We start from the raw sequence: 27,850 nt of genomic DNA, 5'->3' as shown, positions 1-27,850 counted from the left end.
GAGAGAAATTCATCATCACTTGAAATCTCTGAAGAGAAACTGGAATGTCTTCTTAAGAGATAGTTCCACCTTGCTTCATTGGGCTTGATACTGTTCACTCATGTATTGGGAATGAATAATTATCTCTGCTGCAGGAACCCCTGAATGAGGTTTCTGTCCCATGTTCTGCAGGAGGTCAAAATAGATGATCATAACAGTCCCTTCTAGCTTTAAAATGTATAAATCTGGGAATCTACAAATGTACTTCTTATTAGGAGAGTGTGTGCTGAGTAAGCTAGATTTTAACAGATTTGTATTTTAGGGGTTACTTTGGGCTACTTCCTCTATTTCTTTAAGTAACTTTAATTCGCATTGTAACCATATCATGAGTAGAGTTGGTTGGGAATTTTTTGATGAAACATTTTTCTGGCAGAAATTTCTGCCAGACAATGCCAGTTCATCAAAAACCAACACTTTCTGTGGGAATGTATTGGTTTTGACAAAACTTCCATTGGGAAGGTTTCTCAGGTCCAGGATGGAATTTCCTGGTCAAAACCAGAGAGAGACAATGGCCAGTGGTTAGGGCACTCCCTCTTCCTGATTCAAAGGAAGAAGAAGACTAGAAGCTGGGTTTCCTATAGCCTGAGTGAGTGCCCTAGCTCCTGGACTATGGAGTTACTCTCAATCTCTCTCTCTCCCCTCCTCCTGTGAGAGCTGTTCCACTTTGTATAAGTAATTAAATATTCTTTCGGCCAAAAAGAGATGCAGGCAGAGCAGGAAGTTGGATCTCCTGCATCCCAGATGAGTGCCCTAACCACCAGGCTATGGGCTATTCTAGACTGCACTGACTCTGTGTGTATTTCTCGCTAAGTTATTCTAGAGGTCTCAGCCATCATTTTGATGTGGAATGAAAACAAATTTTGAAACCTCAGATTTTTTTGTGAAAGGAAATTTTTGTTTTCTGGACACCCCTATGGTCACAAGCTCTCTGCCGATCCAGGCAGACATTGCTGTAGTGCATGGCATTCCCATTTTCTTCATAACCAAGAGGGCTAGAAATGTACTTTTAAAAAATATAAACTGAGATTCTGCTGCGATGCCAGGAATAAGGGCCCTAGGCATGAGCCTAGAGTGTCAACACCTTACTTGAGCCCTGAGTGTGGCTGGGACAACCTGAATAATCAGGCTAATACACTTTTCTGAAGGGTTGGTATCACACTATTTCGTGTTTCAGAGTATTTCTTCTCTTTCTTTCAGTTTATCCGTCTTTTTCTATTTCTTACTGTTAATTCTTTTGTTCTCCTCAGTTGTGATATGTGTGATTGTGCTACTAATTCATTAATTATTGTGTTGTATTTTGTTTTTTTTCTGATTTTGTATTTCATGTGTTGTATGATATTTTTAGGGAGGGTTCTGGTTTAGCTTGATTCCAATGCTCTGCCTTTTTTTCTTCTTTAGCATATTTTTGTCTCTGAAGCACTTTTAATTTCTGATTGTCAAAGAATCTCTTTCTAAGTATCTTTTTTTCTGTGGAGAGAAGTATTTTTATTTGTCAGTAATCAATAGTAAGTAGGAGACCAAATGTCTCAGCAGGTGTATGGATAATATGTAATATATTGAGTGGTTATTATTAAATGTACCTAATTGTAATATCCTCTGTAGTGTAACGTGAGCATCAGATAAGTTTATAAATAGTAGAATATGCTATGTTCCAAAAGCGGAGATTGCAGATGTGTTTCTTATTCATGGATTTCATATTGAAATCAACAATTAACATTGTCTATACTGTAAATGTTTAAAATCCAGTGTTTTATACCTGGTCAATGTTGTCTGCAGTACCTCAGTTATCACTGTGTATCAATGGATGAATTGATGGTGTGTAAGTAAAAGAGGGAGTTACTTGCCTTGTGCAGTAATCATAGAATGTCAGGGTTGGAAGGGACCTCAGGAGTTCATCTAGTCCAACTCCTGCTCAAAGCAGGACCAATCCCCAGACCCCTAAATAGCCCCCTCAAGGACTGAATTTACAACCCTGGGTTCAGCAGGCCAATGTTCAAACCACTGAGCTATCCCTCCCCCCAAGGTGTGTCCCTATGGCTGCTCCACTGGAGGTGTATCTGTGTCCCTGCGCCTCTAATCGGAGATTTTAGGTAGCAGCATCCCTTCAGCCCGCACATGTGCTCTCCCTCCCTCGTAGTCTGCCTCAAGGCTATCTAGCACTGTGCGGGCAAACCCCCCTCAGTTCCTTCTCAGTCGCAGACCCCTTATGGAGAACTCTGAAGTAGAGGGGAGGAGGGTAGGTTGTGGAGCACCCATAAGGACACACATCTCGAAGAACCATCGTTACTGCACAAGGTGAGTAACTTCCTCTTCTTCAAGTGGTGTCTCTATGGCTGAGGAGCTGAAGATGGCATCAGAGGCTGAATCGTCAGTGATTGCATAATGTGCTGAGAAAGTGTGGGGGACAGAGGCCCAAGTTGTTGCTCTGCAGATTTCCGATAGGGGCATCTTTTAGGAATGTGACCGAGGTAGAAATTGACCTCGTGGAGTGCATAGGGACTCCAGATGGAGAAAACAGGTTGTGCCCGTGATAATAGTGATTAATGCAATGGAGGACCCATTAGGATGGTCTTTTGGCTGATATCACAGAGCCTTTGGATCTTTCCACGAATGAAGGGAAGGGCTTAGGGGATTTCCTAAAGTCTTTTGTCCTGTCCAAGTAGCATGCTAGTGCTCTTCTAACATGTAGCATATGCAGAATCGCCTCCCATGATGTGGTTTTGGGGAAAAAACAGGGAGATGGATCTGCTGATTCATATGGAGGCAACTTTAGGGGGAAACTTGGGATATGGCTTCAGGGTTATTTTGTCTTTAAAAAAGATTGTGAATGGCACAGCCATCAGGGCTGCTATTTCTCCTATGTGCCTAGCTGAGGTGATGGCAATTAGAAATGTTGTCTCCATGGACAAGTGTAAGAGAGAGTGAGTTGCCATGGGCTCAAAAGGAGGTCTAACCAAAGCCCTGAGAACTAGGTTAAGATCCCAGGATGGAGTGGGTGGTCTCACATGCGGTGAGTGAAATCCTTTACAGGGTGTTTCTAGCTTCAACCTCCAACCATGTTATTCTGTTGCCTGCAAGAATGAAGAACTTTCTAGTATTGCATAGCTTTTGGACAAATAGTACTGTAGTAGGTTTAACTGCTGCCCTTCATGCATGATAACTGTAAGAGACAGTTAAGCTGAGGTTGCCAACTTTCTAATGGCACAAAACCAAACACCCTTGTCCTGCCCCCCTGCCCCGTCCCTTCTCCGAGGCCCCACCCCCACTTGCTCCATCACCCCTCCCTCTATCGCTCACTCTCCCCCACCCTCACTCACTTTCACTGGGCTGGGGTAGGAGGTTGGGATGGGGGGTGGGCTCTGAGCTGGGGGGGTGGGCTGCAGGTGGGGCCAGAAATGAGGGGTTCAGGGTGCGGAAGAGGGCTCTGGGCTGGCTTAGGGGGTTGGGGTGTGAGGGGGGAGGACTCCAGCTGAGGGTGTGGGCACTGGGGTGGGGCCAGGGATGAGAGGTTTGGAGTGCGGGGACGGGCTCTGGGCTAGGGCTGAGGGGTTTGGAGTGCGGGAGGGGGTGGGGGCTGTGGTTGGTGATGCGGGCTGTGGGGTGGGGTTCATGAGGGGGTTGGGGTGATGGGGGGGTGCAGGCCCAGGGAGGGAGTTTGGATGTGGGAGGGGCTCCAGACTGGGGCAGGGGGTTGGGGTGCGGGAGAGGGTTCAGGGTGCAGGTTCATGGTGGCGCTTACTGCAGTTCCCAGCAGTGGCCACTAGGTCCCTGCAGACCTTAGGCACATGGGTGGCTAGGGAGGCTCTGCGCGCTGCCCATGCGCCCACAGGTGCTGCCTCCGCAGCTCCCATTGGTTGCGGTTTCCAGCCAATGGGAGCTGCGGAGCTGACCCTCGGGACGGGGGCAGCATGCGGAGCCTCCCTGGCTGCCCATGCGTCTAGGGGCTGCAGGGACCTGGCAGCCGCTTCCGGGAGCCACGCAGAACTAGGGCAATCAGGGAGCTTGGCTTAGCCCTGGGCCCCCACTACATCGCTGACCGGACTTTTAATATCCCAACCGGAGCCTCCAGGGTCCCTTTTGGACTGGGTGTTCCGGTCGAAAACCGGACATCTGGCAACCCTAAGTTAAGCACAGGTTACCACCCAAAACAAAGGGATAAGTGAAACAGCTCAGGAATGTGTTGTCTAAATACTAAAGTGAATTTACTTCTGCTGGGAGAGACTGTATCTGTGCTCTGTGAACAAGGCCAGGATCTTAGATCAGAGAAATATCTGTCTCATAAATTTCTCTTCCTAGTGGAAACAACCTGCAGGGCCCGAACTTTGACTAGCTGCTTGGATGAAAAGGCGTAACAGTTCCTCTGCAGGGAGAAAGTATCTGAGAGACTGTCAATGAGAAACGTTGCCTCAACCTTCACTTTGATAAACCAAATAGATTCAGGCTGGGATTTTCCAAGGAGCCTGAGGAAGTCTCTAACTGCAAGGCAGGTTTTCCAGACCTCTGGTCATTCTTGTGACTCTTCTTTGAACCATCTCCAACTTTTTAACATCCTTCTAAAAATGTGTATACAAAACCTGGACACAGTATCCTGTAATGGTCATTACACTAGTATTCTCTGTCTTGCAAAGCTTATTATGTTAAACCTTATTGAATTAAGTGTCAGGTTTTTAGGTGTTCATTGTATTAAAAATGCAAATGTGTATGTATTAAGAGAACATAAGAGCGGCCATGCTGGGTCAGACCAAAAGTCCACCTAGCCCAGTATCCTGTCTTCCAACAGCGGCCAATGCCAGGTGCCCCAGAGGGAATGAACAGAACAGGTAATTAGCAAGTGATCCATCCCCTGTTGCTCATTCACAGCTTCTGGCAAACAGAGGCTAGGGACACCATCCCTGCCCATCCTGCTAATAGCCATTGATGGACCTATCCTCCATGAATTTATCTTGTATGTAATGTCTCTAGGGAGAAGACTTGGCTAATGTAAATTCTGGGAAATGTTATGAGCTTCAAAGTACAAAGAGGGTAGGAAAATGAACAAGAAGAGGAAAGACAGTGCCAATACCAATGATAGTAACAGTCAGGTAGGCGATACTGGCAGTAGATAACTACCTAATCAGGCAAGGAATCTGAGCGAAGACAAGCAAAAACAACTACAAAGTCTGTACATCAATGCAAGGAGCCTGGGTAATAAAATAGAGGAACTAGAAGTATTGGTGCAGGAAGTGAAACCAGATATTATAGGGATAACAGAAACATGGTGGACTAGTAGTCATGACTGAAGTACAGGTATTGAATGGTATGTGCTATTCAGGAAAGACAGAAATAAAGGTAAAGGGGTGAAGTTGTATTGTATATTAATGACAAGGTAGACTGTGAAGAAATTAGAAGTGATTGAATGAATAAAACAGAATCCATTCAGGTCAAAATCACTTTGGGGAAGAAAGGTAGCGAATGCTCCACTGGGACAGCATTTGGGGTCTACTACAGACCCCAGGATACAATTTGGATATGGATAGAGACCTTTTGAATATTTCTAATGAAATAAATATTACAGGGAATTATGTGATTATGGGATACTTTAATTTCCCAGATACAGACTGGAGGGCCAGTGCTACTAATAATGATAGGCCCTGGATATTCCTGGATGTGATAGCTGACAGATTTCTTCACCAGTCATTGAACCAACAAGTGGGGAGATAGGCACTGACTCCAGGGGTGCTCCGGGGCTCAAGCAATCATGAAAAAAAAAAATAGTGGGTGCTCAGCACCCAGGAGCCAGAGCTTGAGTGTAGAATATGATGAGTTCTGTGCTGCTAACAACTTCTGTCCTTGGGGCAGGGAGTGTGCTTATAAACAGAGGCAGGGTGATTAAGATAACAAAAGGCTTGTCATTAAATTAAATTACATTAAATTAAGGACCTTTAGATGATACTGAAAGCATTTCCAGGCACTCCAGTTAAAAGATAGGAAACAAAGGGTAGGAATAAATGGTCCATTTTCAGAATGGAAAGAAGTAAATAGTGGTGTCCCCCAGGGGCTTGTACTGGGACCAGTGCTGTTCAACGTATTCATAAATGATCTGCAAAAAGGGGTAAACAGTAAGGTGGCAAAGTTTGCAGATGATACAAAATGACTGAAGATCATTAGTCCAAAACAGATTGCAAAGAGTTACAAAGGGATCTCACAAAACTGGGTGACTTGGCAACAAAATGGCAGATGAAATTTAATGTTAAATGCAAAGTAATGCACATGGCAAAATATAATCCCAAGAATACATACAAAATGATGGTGTCTACATTATCTGTTACCCATCAAGAAAGAGATTTTGGAGTCATTTGCAGTACTCTGGAAGCACTACATTTCCAGAGTACTACAAATTCATAAGAATCCTCACTGTGCCTGTATCATCCTGAACTCATTCTCCAGCTTCAGAAGTCTTAAAAATTGTCTCCAGTCATAAATGGGACAGACGCTGTCCTTAACGTGCATCAAGACAATACCAGGGAACTAGGTGTAAAGAAGATTGCTAACAGTTTCATTCAGAAAGCTACAGTGAGACAGAACGTCTTTAAACTGGGACGTTAGAGAAGAGAGCTTGTAGGTGATTGCAATTATTTAAATATACTGTAATTCATGATAATGTAATTATGTTGTTCATAACAATTTAATCATTATTAAAATAGTAAAGATACAAATGCTAGACACATTCAATAACTAGAATATGAAAGAAGTGTATAACTATGCTGAAAATAGCCTCCCCTCAACACACACACCTCTTCAAAAGCACCCGCTGGAAAAAAACAAAAGTCAGAGCCTATGTATGACCAGGGATGCCATTTTAGATTTAGTACTGGTAAGTAGCGAGGACCACATAGAAAAATTGGTTGCAGGAGACAACCTTGCTTTAAGTGATCATGAGTTAATTCAGTTTAAACTAATTGGAAGGATCAACAAAAATAGATCTGCACCTGGGGTCCTTGATTTCAAAAGAGCTAACTTTAAAAATCAGGGCAATTAATTAAGGAAGTGGACTGGACTGAAGAACTCAAGGATTTGAATGTGGAGGAGGCTTGGAATTAATTTAAGACAAAGTTGCAGAACCTATCTGAAGCCTGCTTTACAAGCAAGGGGAAAAAATTCACAGGGAAGGGATGCAGACTAAACTGGATGAGTAAACATCTCACGCAGGTGATTAAGAGAAAGCAGAAAGCCTACAAGGAATGGAAGAAGAGATGGATCAGCAAGGAAAGCTACCCGTTGAAGGTCAGAAAGTATAGAGAAAAAGTGAGAACTGCCAAAAGGCCAAGCACAGTTGGACCTTGCAAAGAAAATTAAAACCAACAGTAAAAGGTTCTTTAGCCATATAAATAAAAATAAAACAAGGCAAGAATCAATTATCTGGATGATGGGATTAACTGCACCCTCAGCAAGTTCACAGATGACACTAAACTGGGGGGAGAGGTAGATAGGCTGGAGGGTAGGGATAGGGTCCAAAGTGACCTAGACAAATTGGAGGATTGGGCCAAAAGAAATCTGATGAGGTTCAACAAGGACAAGTGCAGAGTCTTGCACTTAGGAAGGAAGAATCCCATGCACCGCTGCAGGCTGGGGACCGACTGGCTAAGCAGCAGTTCTGCAGAAAAGGACCTGGGGATTACAGTGGACGAGAAGCTGGATATGAGTCAGCAGTGTGCCCTCGTTGCCAAGAAGGCCAACAGCATATTGGGCTGTATTAGTAGGAGCATTGTCAGCAGATCGAGGGACGTGATTATTCCTCTCTATTTGGCACTGGTGAGGCCATATCTGGAGTATTGTGTCCAGTTTTGGGTCCCCCCACTACAGAAGGGATGTGGACAAATTGGAGAGAGTCCTGTGGAGGGCAACAAAAATGATTAGGGGGCTGGGGCACATAACTTACGAGGAGAGGCTGAGGGAACTGGGGTTATTTAGTCTGCTGAGGAGAAGAGTGAGGAGGGATTTGAAAGCAGCCTTCAACTACCTGAAGGGGGGTTCCAAAGAGGATGGAGCTCAGCTGTTCTCAGTGGTGGCAGATGACAGAACAAGGAGCAATGGGTTCAAGTTGCAGTGGGGGAGGTCTAGGTTGGATATTAGGAAACACTATTTCAGTAGGAGGGTGGTGAAGCACTGGAATAGGTTACCTACGGAGGTGGTGGAATCTCCATCCTTAGAGGTTTATAAGGCCTGGCTTGACAAAGCCTTGGCTGGGATGATTTAGTTGGTGTTGGTCCTGCTTTGAGCAGGGGATTGGACTAGATGACCTCCTGAGGTCTCTTCCAACCCTAATATTCTATGATTCTAAGAAGAAGTGGGATCTCTAAGCAGTGAAGATGGAGAGGAGATTCAAGATAATCTAGGCATGGCCCAACATCTAAATGAATACTTTGCCTCAATTTTTAATAACAGTAATGAGGAGCCTGGGGACAACGGCAAGGTGGCTAATGGGAACAAGGATATGGAAACAGAAATTACCACAAGCCAGACTCAGACAGTTTAATGGGTCCATACTCTCCATCCAAGAATATTAAAGGAAATGGCACATGAAATTGCAAGCCCTATAGCAAAGATTTTTAATGTAGCCATAAACTTGGGGGTCGAACCCTGGATTTCAGTAAGGCATTTGATATAGTTACACATGGAAATTATTAGTTACACTGGAGAGGAATCAAAAGTTGGGGAAGGAACTGGTTAAAGGGGAGAGTACAATGGGTCATGCTGAAAGGTGAACTGTCAGGCTGGAGGGAGGTTACTAGTGGAGTTCCTCAGGGATCGATCTTGGGACCAATCATATTTAACATTTTCATTAATGACCCTGGTACAAAAAGTGGGAGAGGCTAATAAAATTTGCAGATGGCACAAAGTTGGGAGGTATTGCCAATATAGAGGACCAGAATATCATAGAAGATCTGGACGACCTTGAAAACTGGAGTAATAGAAATGGGAAGAAATTTAATAGTGTAAAGTGCAAGGTTATGCACTTAGGGACTAACAACAATAATTTTTTGCAATAAACTGGCGACTTACCACCTGGAAGTGACAGAGGAGGAGAAGAACCTGTGTGTATTGGTTGATCACAGGATGACTATGAGCTGCTAATGTGATGTGGCCATGAAAAGGGCTAATGCAATCCTAGGATGCATCAATATATTTACTGCATCAGGTGTGGTATTTCTAGTAGAGATAGGTGTTACATTATATGATTAAAATATGACCATGTAGATCATTGTTGCTACCACTGCTATATAATCACAACAAATCTTGTATAGTGTGTGTCAAGTAAGGTGTCAATGGAAAAGTTATGGTTTGCTGAATATGATTATCCTATTTGCATGCATGTATCATTTTTTTATCTGAACTTATGAATATTGACTATGTACCTGTATTTCAAATGTGTTTGCTCCTGTGATAGCACCCCCAGAATAATTTGTATCCAGTCTGGCCAGCACATTGTGAATGGAGTATTCAAGTTGATGGCTCATCAATGAACACAATGGACCATGGAAGAAGCCTATCCACACCTGGTGGACGTTCATGTGAACATTCTAACTAGAGTATGGGTAGTGGCCTCTGCTATGACTCATCAAAGCACACAAGGGCATGTGACTTGCTCGTGTGACTCTAAACTCCATCCACAAACTGAGGCAATGAGTTTCCCTCCACATAGCCGAAGCTATACAAGGCCCTGGAAACATCTCCATTTTGTCTCTTTCCTGCTCAAACCTCTGGACTATGAACTTATACTGATGGGAACATTCTAACCAAGGGACTGAGGACCTTACAGTGATTTTGGAGCAACCAGAGACTTAACAAGCCAGCAGTTTATTCCATCACTGCTTCACGCCTGATCCAAGAACTTTGCAATTATTGTATGTATTTGATTCCTTTAATCAATTTTAACTCTCACCTTTCTTCCTTTCTTTTTATAAATAAACCTTTAGATATTAGATACTAAAGGATTGGAAACAGAGTGATTATTGGTAAGATCTGAGTTATATATTGACCTTGGTAGGTGGCTGGTCCTTTGGGATCAGAAAAACCCTTTGTTTGACTAAATTGGTTTTAAATAACCACTCATCATCAAGTCTAGTTTCCAGGTGTTGAATCCAGGGCTGGAATACCCAAAGAGGCTGGTTTTCTGACTTTTTGTTAGCCAGTGTGGTGAGACAGAACTTTACTTTTGTTCCTGGATTGGTGTGTACCTTATGGAAGAATAACCACCAGTTTTGGGGTGTGTCTGCCCTATTTCTCAGCAGCTTGTCCTGAATTTGGTATTCTCGATTGTGACCGACTGAGACACAGTAACAATAGGAGACTGTTATTACCATTATACAAGGCACTGGTGAGACCTCATCTGCAACAGTGTGTGCAATTCTGGTCTCCCATGTTTAAGAAAGATGAATTCAAACCGGAACAGGTGCAGAGAAGGACTATTAGGATGATCAGAGGAATGAGGAACCTACTTTATGAGAAGAGATTTAAGGAGCTTGGCTTGTTTAGCCTAACATAAGAAAGGCTGAGGGAAGATATGATTGTTCTCTATAAATACATCAGAGGGATAAACATTAGGGAGGGAGGAGTTATTTACATTAAAGGCACAAGAACAAATGGATCTAGACTGGCCATCAACAAGTTTAGGTGTGAAATTAGATGAAGGTAACCATCAGAGGAGTGAAGTTCTGGAACAGCCTTGCAAGGGGAGTAATGGGGGCAAAAAACATAATTTGTTTCAAGACTGTGCTTGATGGTGCCTAAAATGGCATGTGGCCCATCCGCGGCTAGAAGCAAATATCTCCAAGAGCTGCAGATGGGAGACAAGACAGCTGTCTCATGCTCACGGTCTAAGTGACTGCCATATTTGCGATCGTGAAGGAATTGTTCTTCAGGTCAGACTAGTGGAGACCCTGGAGTTTATTTGCCTTCATCTGCAGCATGAGGCACGGGTCATTTGCTGGCATGAACTGAGCAAGAGGTTATGGGTCTATTACGGGAGTGGGTGGGTGAGGCTCTGTGGCCTGCAATGTGCAGGAGGTCAGACTGGATCATGATGGTGCCTTCTGGCCTTAAAGCCTATGAGTCTATGATTTGCAAATGTTGTGAAGAAAAGCTCTGAATTTGGCTCATTATGATTTGTGAGGTTGTTATTCATTTTTCACAAGAATTTGGATGACTGCCCGGTATCTGTAAAAATAACTGCAAATTCTGAACATTTCATGATAAAATGCCACTTTGTTGTTCTTCATTCATTACTGTTTATAAAAACTTCAAGTCATGGAGCAGGAACAATACTACATAATTTAAGCATCCAAACCCACAGCATGAACATTAAATAGTCTGTCAACAGTTCACAAATAACCAATAGATTAAAATATGTTCATTTAAACTATTCATGCATACTTATGAATAACAATATATGCATAGAAATCAGGATTAATTCATGAATAAAGCTTTTGTGCCTTCACTCATGCCCCCCTCCCCCACCCATGCATTCCCATTGACTTCAATGGAATTGCATCAATTTACACCAGCAGAGAATTTGGCACTTTTTCTTTTAAAAATGTGGCCATATTTACTGTTATTAATGATTTTAAAACCTCTTCTTTTTAAGATTTCCTGGGTTTAGACTCTAGAGTAGATCCTCCAGATTAGCTGAGCAGTGTTCAGCATGAGTCCAGGGTTGAGTGGAAAGAAGGTAGCAGTAAGCCACCTTTGCAGCTCCTCTAGTTGGTTTGCAACAACCCTGGTTCCATCAAGAGGAAGAGCAGCCTGAAGGTTGTTCACCTAATGCCAACATCCACTAGCCCACAGGGGCCATTCTGGCATCCAGGGATTGGCCACATATAGTATCATCTGGTCACAATCTGCACTGGGGATTGGGAGGAGTGTAACACAGGAGCTGCTACATCAGCTCTGTGCCACCTAGGGACTCCTCCACACCAGAGAAATCCTCGGCTGGCCATCTGAGCTTGATTTAAATTAGTTTTATACCCCAGAATGGCACAATGCAGACTCAGCAGAGCCAAGCATCTGGCCCTCCATCCTTCTCCTCCTGTGGCTTGTAAGTCTGGCTGCCTGTTCACAGCAGCGTCTCAGCTTCTTTTGAAAAAATGAACCTGGACTTCTAATTTAGGGTGAGATTCTGCCTGATCCTTACTCAGGTGTGCAATGGGAGTGGGAAGAAACTGTCAGAGTAACTAACAACTCTTCACTGATTTAAGCTATTAGAGACAATTACAATGTGCAATACATTTTGGCAAGAGACTTTAAAAAAACAAACAAATGAGGGTTTAGTGCATGGAATTTTAAACACAGAAACTTGATCCTGGATTCACAGTGGTGCTTAGGCATTGTGATGCAGAGCATTGCAGTGCCTAGCTTTTAGGCACTTAGAACACCTCTGTGATTCACAAAGCCGGAGTCAGGTGCCTAGGGTCCCTATACAATGAATAGGGAGAGATAGGTGCTTGAGAATGCAATTCACAACAGCCAGCATGGTTGGCAGGGAGCCACTTAAACTAGCCAGTGGAAGATACTGACAAGAGGGGTGTGTGCTAACCCCCACTCCTCTCACAGAGATAGGCTCCTAAATATGGGCTGCAGGGAGGCAGCTACATGTGCTAGCGATTCATGAATGGGAGCCGGTCTCCTGGAGTCAGGCAGTTTAAGCCACTTCTCATAAGAATGAGTTAGGTGAACAGCTAGCTCCATACCAACAGCTGGAGAAGGAAGTGGTGGTGGTACCAGCCATGTTGTAACTTTTAGCCCTGCAGTTAGAGCACTCACTTGGGATGTAGTTCAATTCCCCCCTCTGCCTGATGGAAGAAAGAATTTGAACAGAGTTTCCCATCTGTAAGGAGAGTGCTCTAACCACTGAGCTATGGAAAACACTGATGTGAATTGCCCTCAGTCTCCCTTGTTCAAGCTGTTCCACTTTGGATAATGAAATTAAAGAATGATTGGAGCTGGAGAACTGGACCTCCCAGGTGGGTTCTCTAACCACCAGGCCACAGAGTCATTCTCTCTCTCTCTGGCCCAATGACTCTTTTAGGTATTTTATACAGCATGGAACAGCTTCAAAAATTCCTTCTTTCATTTTTCCCTGGTCTGCCAGCCACAATCTCCCTGCTGCTGTGTCCAAAGATCTTCCCTTACCTTCACCTGGCCTGTGTATCAAATTCTCCACCTGACCCTGAATTTGACATTATTTAAACATTTCTATAAGGACCATTTTATTAGCAGCACTGCCTGGAGGCATACAAGGACTACTGTCCCCTAATCCCCTCTGGGAGGGTTCCTATCTCCATGTCCAGCATTTCACAGACCATCTGGAACTTCACCTCCCTAAACATGCCTTTCCAGTCAAGGTCATTGACTTTTGATTTGCGTGTCCTTTGTTCTTATATATAGAAATTGGAACATGCTGTTGTGCTTCCATAAATTTCTCATTAATTTTCCCTTCCCATGAAATTTAAATTATTGAGAGTCACAGAAAAGATTTTTATTTTATCATAGTGCCAGACAGATACATGTTGGTTTCATGATGGTTCAATGTAAAAACAATATTAGATTGAGGCGGGACTTCTGGGCATACTGAGTCATCAGCAGTAGAGTGCAGAAAATAAACAGTCAAGTGAGTTCTGTGATGACCGGTGCAGAGTTGGATAGCAGTGGGAAGACACCTCACACTGGTTTTGTTATATATATATATATATTGCCATATTTCAATTTAATACCAACCAAAATAGAGTTTGCCACTTAAAAAATGGGAGTAAATATATTGATTTAACTACACAGATCTACTGATGGGAAACAGACAAGTGTGTGTGTGTGGACATACACCAGCTCTCATGGAAATAAGGAGACATTCTTAATCAGTGCAGCTTTTATGTGTGGACTGAGGATCAGTCCCCATTTGTGTTCAGTGGACATGCTGAAACCCCTTGCATCCACACTACTGATGCACTCAGTCATGTGAGCAGCAATGTTTTTGGGGTCACTGCAAACAGCATTCTGGGAGAACACATGTGCACAGGGAATTATGGAGGTACAGGTCAGCCCCTCAGATTTACTCCAAGTTCCAGAAGTTGCTTCTCTGTGTAGAAAGTATATAAACTGCTACATGTTTCTACACTTATCCACTTCTTTTGTGAAATACTTCTTGATCTTCTGTTCCAGCATGGATTTCTCACATCCTAAAGAGTGGATTTGTAGAGAATTGATATTGGATATTAGGAGCTATAGAAGAAGCTAAGAGGAAACAATGGCAGTGGTACTGTCAGTACTAGGAGAGACTGTGCCTGTGGGGCACTCAGTAGGAGAATATGATATACATGATACAGTTCTGAGACTGGATGAGTGGGTTCTTAACAGATGAAACACTCATTGGTGTAAACCCATAAGTGGACGAGGAAAACCACGCTTCATGAAATCTGTCAGGAGCACCAGAACACCAATACCTATTGATAAGTGTGTGGCGATTGCACTTTGGAAGCTATCACTGATTTTACAGGTTGCTGAGAACCCATTCAGGGGGGTTCCTGATGGTAGAATTTTGTGAGGCCATCAAGTGCTGTGTTGCAGCTTGGAGTTCTGAAGGTGGGCAAAATCCCTGAAATTCACAAGGGATGTCAGCATCAGGGGTCCTTGAACTCACTCACATTCCCATATTATGCTCTCCCCTGGGCACAGGGGAGTATATCAGCTTTGAGGGCTACTACTCCATTGTGATGCAGGCTTTGGTTGATTACTGTGGGAGACTGATGTACTTATGCACAGAATGCACTGGCAAAGTGCACAATGTGAGCGTGCTCAGGAGGTCCACACTTCCAGCTTGGACAATCCAGGACCCTGTTCTCACAAAGTAATATGGACATCAATGGAGTTTATGGGCATATCGCCGTTCTGGGGGACGCAGCATGACCACTGGCTTTTGAGGGCCTAACTCAGATGTGAAGCTGCCTGGGAGAAGAAGGATTAGCTATACCCTCAGCAGACATAGAATGGTACTGGAGAGTGCCTTTGAAAGGCTGAAAGGCCACTGGAGATGACTGCTTACTCAGAGTGTCTGTTCTGTGGAGAATGTGATTGCTACGATTGGAAGATGAAGCTAGATAAACCCAGCCTAGAAATAAGGCACACATTTTAACAGGGAGAGTAACTAACCATTGAAACAACTTACCTAGGAATGTAGTGGATTCTCTGTTAGTTGGAGTGTAACTCAAGATATCTTTCTAAAAAATGTGATCTGATCTGATCAACTACAAGTTACTGGACTTGTTGCAGGAATCTATGGGTGAAATTCCCTAGCCTGTGCTATGCAGGACATCGGGCTAGATGATCATAATGGTCCCTTCTGGCTTTTACATTTTTGTAATAATAATAATATAAACAAAAGTAACATTTTCAGACCTGAATTGAGTGCTGAAGTGGAACCACTAGTCTCTGTCTTTCAGAAGCCAGACCTCTTCAAATTCAAGCGGAGAACACTTCTGCCCACCGTGTAAGAGATGTCCTCTATGCTGCCATGCTTAACTTACATGAGGAATCGACAGGGGATTTTTAATTGAATTATTTGCCTTATTATCAATGTATTTACAAGGGCGAGTATCACACTGAGTTCTGGTTTGAACATAAACTTTATTAAAAACACAAACTTTAGAGCAAAACAGCACAACGCAGAGAAGGTTGTGAAACCATGGAACTGTACAGAACTTTTCAAAAGGCATCCACTCTTTTCACCTCACATAATCAAACAGTGCAGTACTACCAGTGTAATCCAAATGCATTAGCTTATAGAATAACTTAGTATAAACACTGCATATCCCCTCAATTATAAATGCATTCTTTTTCACCCATAAGGAACATCAGATTCTTTAAAGGTAACGGAAAATCATCGCAGTTGCATGGTGTTTTTCTTTCCCTTTCCTCTGCACAGAAGTGTAGTATATAGGGTAACAGTTGCTTCTTTCTCTCCCCAAATGGTCGAGTTCTTCAAATTCTGGAGTATGTAGTAGTGCAGACATGAGGGAGCAGGCATAGCTTGCACAGCACATTGATAGGGACAGCAGACTTGCTTGAGAATCTCTCTCCAGTCACCTCAAAAAAATCTCTCAAACATTTATCTCTGGAATTCCTTGCCTTCCCTTTCCATCTCTTTATCATGTTGCAGATAACTCAGCACTAGTCTGACAGTCATAGTGTTGGTCTTCCTCTTCCAGTGTAGACTGATATCTGAACGAGTGGTCAGATCTCTGGCTAGTGTTAATTTGTAGGTCCTGATGCATATCCTCCCTTATCTTCCCTTCCTTGTGTCAGAGTTCTGTGGCCCCTCCATTGCTGTCACGGGTCTTCTAGCCCAGCAGCGGTGAAAGTGGAAGGGCCTGTAGGAGGATAAAAAATTAAGTGTGCTGTTAGTATCTATGGGAACCTTTGCACATAGATTCTCAGTCCAACTTTCTCCCACGTGCAGCAAGAAAAGCAGCATACACCCTGGTAACTCTTTCTCTCATAAATGACTAATAGTACTTGAAAGCTGAACTTTTTGAAAGTGATACTTCACATTCAGATATTATTCATCATCAAAAAGGGCCAAGGGAACAATGTTGTCACCTGTGCAGACAAGATCTAAGATACTGATAATTCCTATTAGGGCTGTCGATTAATCGCGGTTAACTCACGCGATTAACTCAAAAAAATTAATCATGATTAATCGCAGTTTTAATCGCTGTTAAACAATAGAATACCAATTGAAATTTATTAAATATTTTTGGATGTTTTTCTACATTTTCAAACATATTGATTTCAATTACAACACAGAATACAAAGTGTACAGTGCTCACTTTATATTACTATTTTTATTACAAATATTTGCACTGTAAAAATGATAAAAGAAATAGTAGTTTTCAATTCACCTCATACAAGTAGTGTAGTGCAATCTCTTTATTGTGAAAGTACAACTGACAAATGTAGATATTTTTTGTTACATAACTGCACTCAAAAACAAAACAATGTAAAACTTTAGAGCCTACAAGTGCACTCAGTCCTACTTCTTGTTCAACCAATCACTAAGACAAACAAGTTTGTTTACATTTACTGGAGATAATGATGCCGGCTTCTTATTTACAATGTCACCTGAAAGTGAGAACAGGCAATTTTATAGCCGGCATTGAAAGGTATTTACGTGCCAGATATGCTAAACATTCATATGCCCCTTCATGCTTCAGCCACCATTCCAGATGACATGCTTCCATGCTGATGACGCTCGTTAAAAAAATAATGCGTTAATGAAATTTTGACTGAACTCCTTGGGGAAGAATAGTATGTCTCCTGCTCTGTTTTACCCGCATTCTGCCACCTATTTCATATTATAGCAGTCTTGGATGATGACCCAGCACCATGTTGTTCGTTTTAGGAACACTTTCACTGCAGATTTGACAAAACGCAAAGGTACCAATGTGAGATTTCTAAAGATAACTACAGCACTCGACCCAAGGTTTAAGAATCTGAAGTGCCTTCCAAAATCCGAGAGGGACGAGGTTGTGGAGCATGCTTTCAGAAGACTTAAAAAGAGCACAATCTGATGCGGAAACTACAGAACCCGAATCACCAAAAAGGAAAATGCTGATGGCATCTGACTCAGATGATGAAAATGAATGTGTGTCAATCCACTCTGCTTTGGATCATTATCAAGCAGAACCCGTCATGAGCATGGACACATGTCCTCTGGAATGGTGGTTGAAGCATGAAGGGACATATGAATCTTTAGCGCATCTGGATCTTTGAATATGACTCTTTAGCATAAGTAAATATCTTGCGACACTGGCTACAACAGTGTCAGGCAAATGCCTGTTCTCACTTTCAGGTGACATTGTAAACCAGAAGTGGGAAGCATTATTGCCTTCAAATGTAAACAAACTTTTTTGTCTGAGTAGGGTGACCAGATGTCCCAATTTTATAGGGACAGTCCCGATATTTGGGGCTTTTTCTTATATAGGCTCATATTACCCCCCACCTTCTGTCCCAATTTTTCACACTTGCTGTCTGGTCACCCTATATCTGAGTGACTGGCTGAACAAGAAGTAGGACTGACTGGACTTGTAGGCTCTAAAAAAGTTTTGCATTGTTTTATTTTTGAATGCAGTTATTTTTTTGTACACAATTCTACATTTGTAAGTTCAACCTTAATGATAAATAGATTGCATAACAGTACCTGTATGACATGAATTGAAAAATACTATTTCTTTTGTTTTTTAGAGTACAAATATTTGTAATAAAAATAGTAATATAAAGTGAGCACTGTACACTTTGTATTCTGTGTTGTAATTGAAATCAATATATTTGAAAATGTAGAAAACATCCAAAAATATTTAAATGGTATTCTATTAACAGTGTGATAAATCGTGATTAATTTTTTAAATCGCTTGACAGCCCTAATTCCTATACATTTCAGGAAGTCCTGACTCTGGATAATATTGACTTGCTGCAGACACTAGAACCAAAAGCCCACTGACTATGCAGCAGAACTGGGGTACAGGCGACTTGATTGATATGTGGAGAGGGCATTTCTGCTATCAGGGAAGGAGGGCTGAAAGTTATTACAAACTGATCAGAATATTGGCTGCATTAAACACCCTCAGATATTGACCCAGAAGAATGAGTAAAAAATTAGCTCTAAAATTAACAGCCTACTATAGTAGAATATTTTTGATACTTTCCACGGCCAATATCAATGTGTCCACCTTGGCCTGAATGAAGGGTTGCTCATGTAACTGCATGCTCTATTATGTGCAAATGAATTGGTTTAGTTACCGGCCACTTTTAAACTCTTTTGAAACCCCAAGTTTTCATTTACTTCTTACCCAAGATGCACAAGATACAAGTGCACTACCATGCATTATCAGTTAAGCTATGTGTATCTGATTAAAATGACTTTTACTGACTACCTTCATGAAATTGCGTTCTTTGATTTGCTGCCTTTACAAGTTTGAAAAATGCTAGACTGTCTGCTGCTTGCGTGACGGTACCCATACAGCTGGAGTTGTTAGCTGATCATCTTAGTAACTTGCACTTATGCAGTTAACCCCTGAATTCCCCTTGCCCCCAGCTTTCAAGATGGAGGAGAAGGGGACGTTTGGAAGAGCTGGGTACTTCCCACATGTACAGGCCTTTCAACAACAGCAATGGCAGCCTTTGTAACACCACGAAGGTTTTTACCCACACACAAAGTAAATAAAAAATACAATCCCTTACCAGGCTGCGATGGCATCTCCTCCAATGCCACCTCCTTGATCTGTCATCTGGCGTGGGTTGGCCTGTGTGTCTCCAGACAGGTCATGAGACTCAGGAAGGAGTTATTCAGATGTCAGGAGGTCAGACTATATGTTCAAAATGGCCTCTTCTGAACTTGGAATCTAGGAATCGTAGGTCTCTTGGAGGACAGAGGGCTGGGTTTGAATCTCCCTGGAATCAGAGAGTTGGGTCTGCAGATAAGTCATCTCCTCCCTTCTCAGAACCCTGCCAGGTGCCACTCTCTGTATCCATCACACAGTCTGGGTTTGTCATAATTCTCTCCAATTTCTCAGAAAAGGAATGTGTCTAGGTGCCCACCTGGACATGTTGCTACCATCCTTGACCTTCCAGGAGGCCAGCTTCATAGCCATAGTTTTTCATGGCACTGGTCCCCTATCCATTGAATTACCAGCTATGTGAGTTGCCCCAAAATCCTACTGTAGACCTGATGATTCCTGTTTTGAGTCATGGGGGTCCCACATTGCATATGCCTCGGTCCAAAGCTAACCAGAGCACTGACATCTTGGGCTCAGCAGGAGGAAGCATGCTGGCAGCACCTTGCCTGGGGTCTAGGGATAAATATCACGAAGCATGAATGGGTTCATTAAAGAAAGATGTTCACCATGAGCAGCTGATCACAAATAGGAGCCATGCATTTGCACTGGAAATTTTAAACTGTTAGGTGACTTCTAATCGGGTTGACCCCGCAGCAGTAGAGTTTAATTACCTGGCCAGAGAGGGCAGCATGAAACAGCCAGCAGAGGACCGATCTCACTTGTTTAGTATAGTCTATGCCTACAGTGACAGTTGAGTTGAAGTCTAGTGGGGGCCATACGCTACATAGCAAGATTTGAAGCAGGTTCGGCCGATCGCGGCTCCCACTGGCCACGGTTCGCCACTCCAGGCCAATGGGGGCGGCAGGAAGCAGCAGCCAGCACATCCCTCGGCCCACGCTGCTTCCCCTAAACAAACCGGCCCAGCCCGCCAGGGTGCTTACCCTGGCGAGCCGCATGCCAAAGTTTGCTGATCGCTGATCTAAATCATTGATGAAGATATTGAACAGAACTGGACCCAGAACTGATCCCTGAGGGAACCCACTTGTTATGCCCTTCCAGCTTGACTGTGAACACTGATAACTACTCTCTGGGAATGGTTTTCCAACCAGTTATGCACTCACCTTCTAGTAGCTCCATCTAGGTTGCATTTCCCTAGTTTGTTTATGGGAAGGTCATGCGAGACAGTATCAAAAGCTTTATAACGTCTACTGCTTCCCCTCTATCCACAAAGCTTGTTACCCTGTCAAAGAAAGCTATCAGGTTGGTTTGACACGATTTGTTCTTGACAAATCCATGCTGTTACTTATCACCTTATTATCTGCTAGATGTTTGCAAATTGATTGCTTAAGTATTTGCTCCATTATCTTTCAAGAAACAGTGGCCTGGACTATTTCACAAGGGAGGACATGAATGTTTGGGAAATCCTGAACAGAAAAGGAAGGTAAATTTAAAAAGTACCCGTGACTCCCTGTACCCCATGTTCACCATAGTATTTTACTGTATGACTGTTACTGAAATGTTATAATTCTGGGTTACACCCATAAGCCAATTTCTCCAAGAAAAAGAAACACTGGCACGCCGGGTAGGTGCTAAAGCGTGATTACCTGTTTAATCGAAGATTCACCAATTCATCTGAAAGGCAATTTGGACCTCATGTACGCAATGGAACTACCTGCCCCCATGACCCAGCAAGGATTTTTCCAGAACACAAGGGTTGAAGTAAAAGAAGCCGGGAAAAATGCCTCTAGCCACCTCTTCTCTTGACCTCCCTTCTCTCTGCTCATGACAGCAATGAATATCTAAGGATGCTGAACCAAGAGGGGAGGGGTTTCAGGCTGGAAGAAGACGCAGCCTGTGAAATTTATGGTGAGTACCCATTGTTCTCTAAAATGTGTCTTTTTTAACCACCTCTCCCTTCTCCTCCACCAGGTGCAAATGTTTCTTCTTCACAGAGGCTAGTGAAGATTAGAAGGAAGGTTAGTGAAGATTAGAAGGAGAAAACGGCGGACTCGGGATGATATGTTCTCAGAGCTCCAGATGTCCTCCCATGCTGACAGAGCACAGCAGAATGCATGGAGGCAGTCAATGTCAGAGTGCAAAAAAGCACAATATGAACGAGAGGAGAGGTGGCAGGCTGAATCGCGGGATGAACAGAGCAAGTGGCGGGCTGAAGATGATAGGTGGCGTCAGCTTGCTGACAGAAGGCAAGAGTCGATGCTCCGGCTGCTGGAGCATCAAACTGATATGCTCCAGCATATGGTTGAGCTGCAGGAAAGGCAGCAGGAGCAGAGACCGCCGCTACAGCCCCTGTGTAACCAACAGCCCTCCTCCCCAAGTTCCATAGCCTCCTCACCCAGACGCCCAAGAATGCGTTGGGGACCCTCCGGCCACCCAGTCATTCCACCCCAGATGATTGCCCAAGCATCGGAAGGCTGACCTTCAATAAGTGTTAAAGTTTTAAAATTTTAAACTGCAGTGTGTCCTTTTCCTTCCCTCCTCCCACACCCCTCCCGGGCTACCTTGTCAGTTATCCTCCTAGTTGTGTGATGAATTAATAAAGAATGCATGAATGTGAAGTAACAATGACTTTATTGCCTCTGCAAGCGGTGCTCGAAGGGGGGAGGAGAGGATGGTTAGTTTACAGGGAAGTAGAGTGAAACGGGGGGGGGAGGGGCGTGGAGGGTTCATCAAGAAGAAACAAACAGAAGTTTCACACCGTAGCCTGGCCAGTCACAAAACCCATTTTCAAAGCTTCTCTGATGCGCACCGCGCCCTGCTGTACTCTTCTAACCGCCCTGGTGTCTGGCTGCGCGTAATCAGCGGCCAGGCGATTTGCCTCAACCTCCCACCCCGCCATAAATGTCTCCCCCTTACTCTCACAGATATTATGGAGCGCACTGCAAGCAGCAATAACAATTGGAATATTGGCTTCGCTGAGGTCTATCCGAGTCAGTAAACTGCACCAGCGCGCTTTTAAACGTCCAAATGCACATTCCACCACCATTCGGCACTTGCTCAACCTATAGTTGAACAGGTCCTGACTACTGTCCAGGCTGCCTGTGTACGGCTTCATGAGCCATGGCATTAAGGGGTAGGCTGGGTCCCCAAGGATAACGATAGGCATTTCAACATCCCCAGCGGTTATTTTCTGGTCCGGGAAGCAAGTCCCTTCCTCCAGCTTTCGAAACAGACCAGAGTGCCTGAAGACGCAAGCATCATGTACCTTTCCCGGCCATCCCACGTTGATGTTAGTGAAATGCCCCTTGTGATCCACCAGGGCTTGCAGCAGCATTGAAAAGTACCCCTTGCAGTTTATGTACTCGGTGGCTTGGTGCTCCGGTGACAAGATAGGGATATGGGTTCCGTCTATCACCCCACCACAGTTTGGGAATCCCATTGCAGCAAAGCCATCCACTATGACCTGCACGTTTTCCAGAGTCACTACCCTTGATATCAGCAGGTCTTTGATTGCGTTGGCTACTTGGATCACAGCAACCCCCACAGTAGATTTGCCCACTCCAAATTGATTCCCGACTGACCGGTAGCTGTCTGGCGTTGCAAGCTTCCACAGGGCTATCGCCACTCGCTTCTCAACTGTGAGAGCTGCTGTCATCCTGGTATTCTGGCGCTTTGGGGCAGGGGAAAGCAAGTCACAAAGTTCCATGAAAGTGCCCTTACGCATGCGAAAGTTTCGCAGCCACTGGAAATCATCCCACACCTGCAACACGATGCGGTCCCATCAGTCTGTGCTTGTTTCCCGGGCCCAGAATCAGCGTTCCACAGCATGAACCTGCCCCAGTAACACCATGATTTTCACATTGCTGGGGCCTGTACTTTGTGAGAGGTCTATGTCCATGTCAATTTCCTCATCACTCTCGTCGCCACGCTGCAATCGCTGCAATCGCCTCCTCGCCTGGTTTTGCTTTGGCATGTTCTGGCTCTGCATATACTCCAGGACAATGCGTGTGGCGTTCATAGTGCTCATAATTGCCATGGTGATCTGAGCGAGCTCCATGATCCCAGTGCTATGGCGTCTGGGCTGAAAAAGGCGCGAAACTATTGTCTGATGGAGGGAGGAAGGGAGGGAGGGAGGGAGGGAGGGAGGGGAGAGTGACGACATGGCTTACAGGTACAGGAAATTAAAATCAACAAAGGTGGCTGTGCATCAGGGAGAAACACAAACAACTGTCACACAGAATGGCCCCCCCAAAGATTGAACTCAAAACCCTGGGTTTAGCAGGCCGTTGATTTCACGGAGGGAGGGGGAAGCAAATGAATACAGAACAAATCTGGTCCATCTATTTTTTACATCTTAAGCTGGCAGCAGATGGTGCATCATGACTGATAGCCATCGGCATCTTCTGGGTGCTTGGCAGAAGATGCTGTACTACGACTGCTAGCCATCATCGTCAAGACGGTTCAATAGGACTGCCGGCAGGACTGAGTCTCCAGGAGACAAAACATGTCTGCCCAGGTGCCTCTGACCGAACTCACTGAGGAATACGACGACAATGGATACCAGTTGCAATACACCATCTACTGCCAAAAGGCAAGGAGCTGCTGCTGTATAGCAATGCAGTACCACGTCTGCCGGCACCCAGATGACATATGGTGACGGTGAGCTGAGCTGAGCGGGCTCCATGCTTGCCGTGGTATGTTGTCTGCACAGGTAACCCTGGTAAAAAGGCGCGAATCGATTGTCTGCCGTTGCTCTGATGGAGGGGGAGGGGCCTGACGACATGTACCCAGAACCCCCCACGACACTGTTTTTGCCTCATCAGGCATTGGGATCTCAACCCAGAATTCCAATGGGCGGCGGAGACTGCGGAAACTATGGGATAGCTACCCACAGTGCAACGCTCCGGAAATCGACGCTAGCCTCGGTACTGTGGACGCGGTCCGCCGACCTAATGCACTTAGAGCATTTTATGTGGGGACACACACGATCGACTGTATAAAACTGATTTCTATAAAACCGGCTTCTATAAATTCAACCTAATTTTGTAGTGTAGATATACCCTAAGTTACTTAGGTGCTCTGGAAAATTGTACCCCTTGTTTAATTCACTGCAACAGTATAACAATTAGCGTAATGCAGAGGAAAAACATCAAATGTCCTTCTATAGAATCTGCATCTTACTTAAAGCAGGTGGAGAAATAAAGAGAAATTTCAGATGCATTTGCTTCTGAGAAAGTGGAACTGCAAGTCTTGATGAAAAAATATTAGTCTTTGTTTTCCAAATACAGTCTGTATGGGAGATGGACATCCTCATCTAGTTAAAAACTAGAACAGGTTCAACCCCACGTACGCTCACATTGTCTGCACAGGAATCAGTGCTAGAAACTTTCGACTCTGATGGAGAGAAAGATTATAAAGGAATGTCCATCTCTGAACAATGCACTCAAATCCACTGCCAAATGGCATGTAGCATTTGATTACAGCCAACTGAATAAACAAATGCAAAAGGATTAATGGCACATGACTTTCACAGATACAAGCTTAGTCAAGTTGAGTTGAAAGAAATATTTAAAAACCTGGATATTGCAAATTGTTTTTGGACCTAAATGGTTCTGGAGGCTTTCTGAAGAACGCAATTCATTTGGAAAAGAATGTATCAGGTATTAAACATTTCTCCATGTGAGTATAACCACTTTGTTCACAATCTTTTCCTAATGGCGAAGAAAGATATTATATTATTGTTTATTCTGATGACAGTTTGATTTTTTTACACCACCTGGAGTGAACATTTCAAAGCATTTAAATATATTTTAGACCAAATAAATAATATAAGAGCAAAACTATCTCAAGCAAAGACTGGCTCAGAAAGAGGTTGAGTTACCTCGGCTTTGAAATTTGCTCAACCCTGAGCTCACAGGGTAAAAGTCTTCTTGAATTTATCCCCCCACCTCCCACCAATGTGTCAATTGTATGTGGTTTCCTGGTGATCTCATTTACTTTTGGCAATTACATAATATGCCACTAGTGCTACACTAAATATGGCAATGTAAAGTTGGACACTTACACAGGAGAAGACAATGGATGAATGAAAAGTGGAGGTTACTTATTGTAACTGGAGATCCTTCTAGATGTGTGGTCCCAATCTGTATTCCACATGTGCGTACACATGCACACCATGCGCCTGAGCCCAAAAGTTCTTCCAAGCAGTGTCCATTGGCCCGCATATGTGCAGTAGCTCTCCTCCTGCTCCTGAGAGTATATGAAGCTGTGCGGTTGGATGCCTCTCCAGTTCTTCTTCTTACTGCAAATCCAACAGTATCCAAAGCAGAGGGTGGATAGTGGAATACAGATAGAGACCACACATCTCAAAGAACCTCCAGTTACAGTATGTAACCTCCACTTCTTCTTCGAGTGCTGGTCTTCATGTGTATTCCACACATGGGTGATTGTCAAGCAGTGCTCACACGGGAGGCGGGTATGAGGAAACTGGTAGCAAAGAGATGATGTGTGGCGGGGATGAGGCGGGGGGGTTCAGAGTATGGGAGGGGGCTCAGGACTGGTGCAGAGGGTTGGGGAATGGGGGAGGGGCGGAGGGCTCTGGCTGGGAGTGCAGGCCCTGGGGGGGGCAGGCATGAGGGGTTTGGGGTGCGGACTCTGGGGTGAGGCCAGGCATGAGGGGATCAGGGTGCAGGAAGGGGCTCAGGGCTGGGGAGCAGAGGTGAAGGCTTTGGCTGGGGGTGAGGGCTCTGGGGGGGGGGTCGGGCATGAGGGGTTTGGGGTGCGGACTCTGGGGTGGGGCCAGGGATGAAGGGTTTGGGGTGCACGCTGCCCCAAGGCTGCAGCGAGGAGAGAGGACTCCCCTTGGCCCTCTCTCACTGCAGCAGCCTGGGGATGGGGGGAGAGGCAACAGCAGAGAGTTCCCATTCACAGAGGTATTCTCCAAGGACTATCTCTGGCTGCTGTAAGACTACTTTGCAGTGCTTACATGGCCTGAGTGGACCAGGGAATCTATCCCCATCTTGCAATAAGCAACTGGAACTGATGTATTTTAATGTCTGTGCTTCCAAATTATATTAATTGGTTCTTAAAGAACATGAGATTTTTTTTCATATTTTTTTCCCTCACGTCATTGGCAGAAATAAGGTTGTTTGGGTGCCCTAACTATGCATTTCCTACCTTAAACTTTTGAATTTATTTTAAATTTAATTTTAAATTTTAAAACACTTGTCATGAGGATAATTCACTATCCCTTCACCACAGCACCTGTAGCCCCAAGTGCTGGCTGGGCAGGGCAAATGGCCAAAGTGCTCTGTGCTCCAGCTATCCATCCTTCCGCTGCCTGACATGTCCTGCTGGTGCAGCATACAATCTAGTCCCCGTATTTATTACCATAGTCAGGACACTAATTAACTTAAAAATGCGAAAGTGTGAAAATTTGGGGCTCCAACTATATTAATTCCTCACAAAATTATTCCCAAAACAATGAGACTTCAAGTTTGAACATCTTGAAAAAGTATAATTTTTTTTTAACACATTGAAACTTCACAACTACATAACCCTTCTAACAATACTGACACTAGAAAATTCAGAAATGCTCTGATTTGTAGTCTACAAGAATATTTGTTTCAAAACAAACAAATGGGCACAAGATTAAGAAGAAATATCTTCAGAGGTGTCATTAAAGGAAATTCCTGGTGCAGCCTCACAACTAGAGAACTTCTCCCCATGCTTCCATAATATCTATTAACAAGAATAAATATATAATTACTGACCAAATTGTGATTAACATAATTAAAGAATGGTAGCCACAAAGCAATCAAGTGTTGATGTTAGCCATGCAAAGACAGAGTTAGCTTATCTATTGCAAGAATGAGCCAAGTTATTGAATCTATCCTACTTGTGTGGGGGCAGGGTTCCTTTTCAAGGAACTTGTCAAAAAACTTTACAACACAAGAATCAAATATCCACACAAATGTCTATAGTAACTTTTCAATGGGCAAATGCAAGAACAGGTCCAAAACAAAGACCTTCAGAAGCCAAAGTGAGTTAAAACTGGCAATATCAAATGAGTTAGCTTTAATCCCAGACCAGAACTACAAAACGAATGGACAAAACCATCAGAAGTGGAAGAAAGAATTAATGTCCCCACAACTTTTCTATCAGAGATTTGAGAGAAATACATTGATTTCATGTAAATTATCTGGTGTCACAAAAACTTTCTATGCCAGCTTAACCTGTGTCTCTTTCCACGTACAGACGATATGTGTATGAATATACAGGGGTATTTGTATATATTTAAGAACAGTTAGAAGTGCATTCTTAACATTGAAATTAGTATTTAAATCTCCCTGCAACAAAATATGGTTACTCATCATACAGTAACTTTTCAAGATGTTGAACCCCATTCTAGGTGCACATGCGCATCACACACGAGACTAGAGTTTTTAGCTAGTGGTGCCTGACAGGTTTGCGCTGGCACTCTGTGCCTCAGCATG

At 43.8% G+C, this 27,850-nt stretch overlaps 2 protein-coding genes across 3 annotated transcripts in view; both read right to left on the bottom strand.

Annotated features, from left to right (window-relative positions):
- Window positions 1-27,850, bottom strand: part of MMP24 (matrix metallopeptidase 24) — a 154,998-nt gene that overhangs the window by 62,662 nt on the left and 64,486 nt on the right. The gene's annotated exons all lie outside the window — the stretch shown is intronic.
- LOC128846444 (uncharacterized) lies at window positions 11,324-23,429 on the bottom strand. Its single transcript, XM_054045541.1, has 2 exons — window positions 19,303-23,429; window positions 11,324-16,433 (listed from the first exon to the last, which is right to left on the bottom strand). The coding sequence occupies exon 1, from the start codon at window positions 23,077-23,079 to the stop codon at window positions 22,108-22,110; it is 972 nt and encodes a 323-aa protein (XP_053901516.1). The 5' UTR covers window positions 23,080-23,429; the 3' UTR covers window positions 11,324-16,433; window positions 19,303-22,107.

The sequence above is a fragment of the Malaclemys terrapin genome, chromosome 12, assembly GCF_027887155.1.
Source record: "Malaclemys terrapin pileata isolate rMalTer1 chromosome 12, rMalTer1.hap1, whole genome shotgun sequence".
Classification (NCBI taxonomy): domain Eukaryota; kingdom Metazoa; phylum Chordata; order Testudines; family Emydidae; genus Malaclemys; species Malaclemys terrapin.
This window is presented reverse-complemented; position numbering and strand designations above follow the sequence as displayed.

Excerpts from the sequence above, each read along its gene's own strand:
- LOC128846444 (XM_054045541.1), bottom strand. The coding sequence starts at position 23,079 with ATGCGTAAGGGCACTTTCATGGAACTTTGTGACTTGCTTTCCCCTGCC.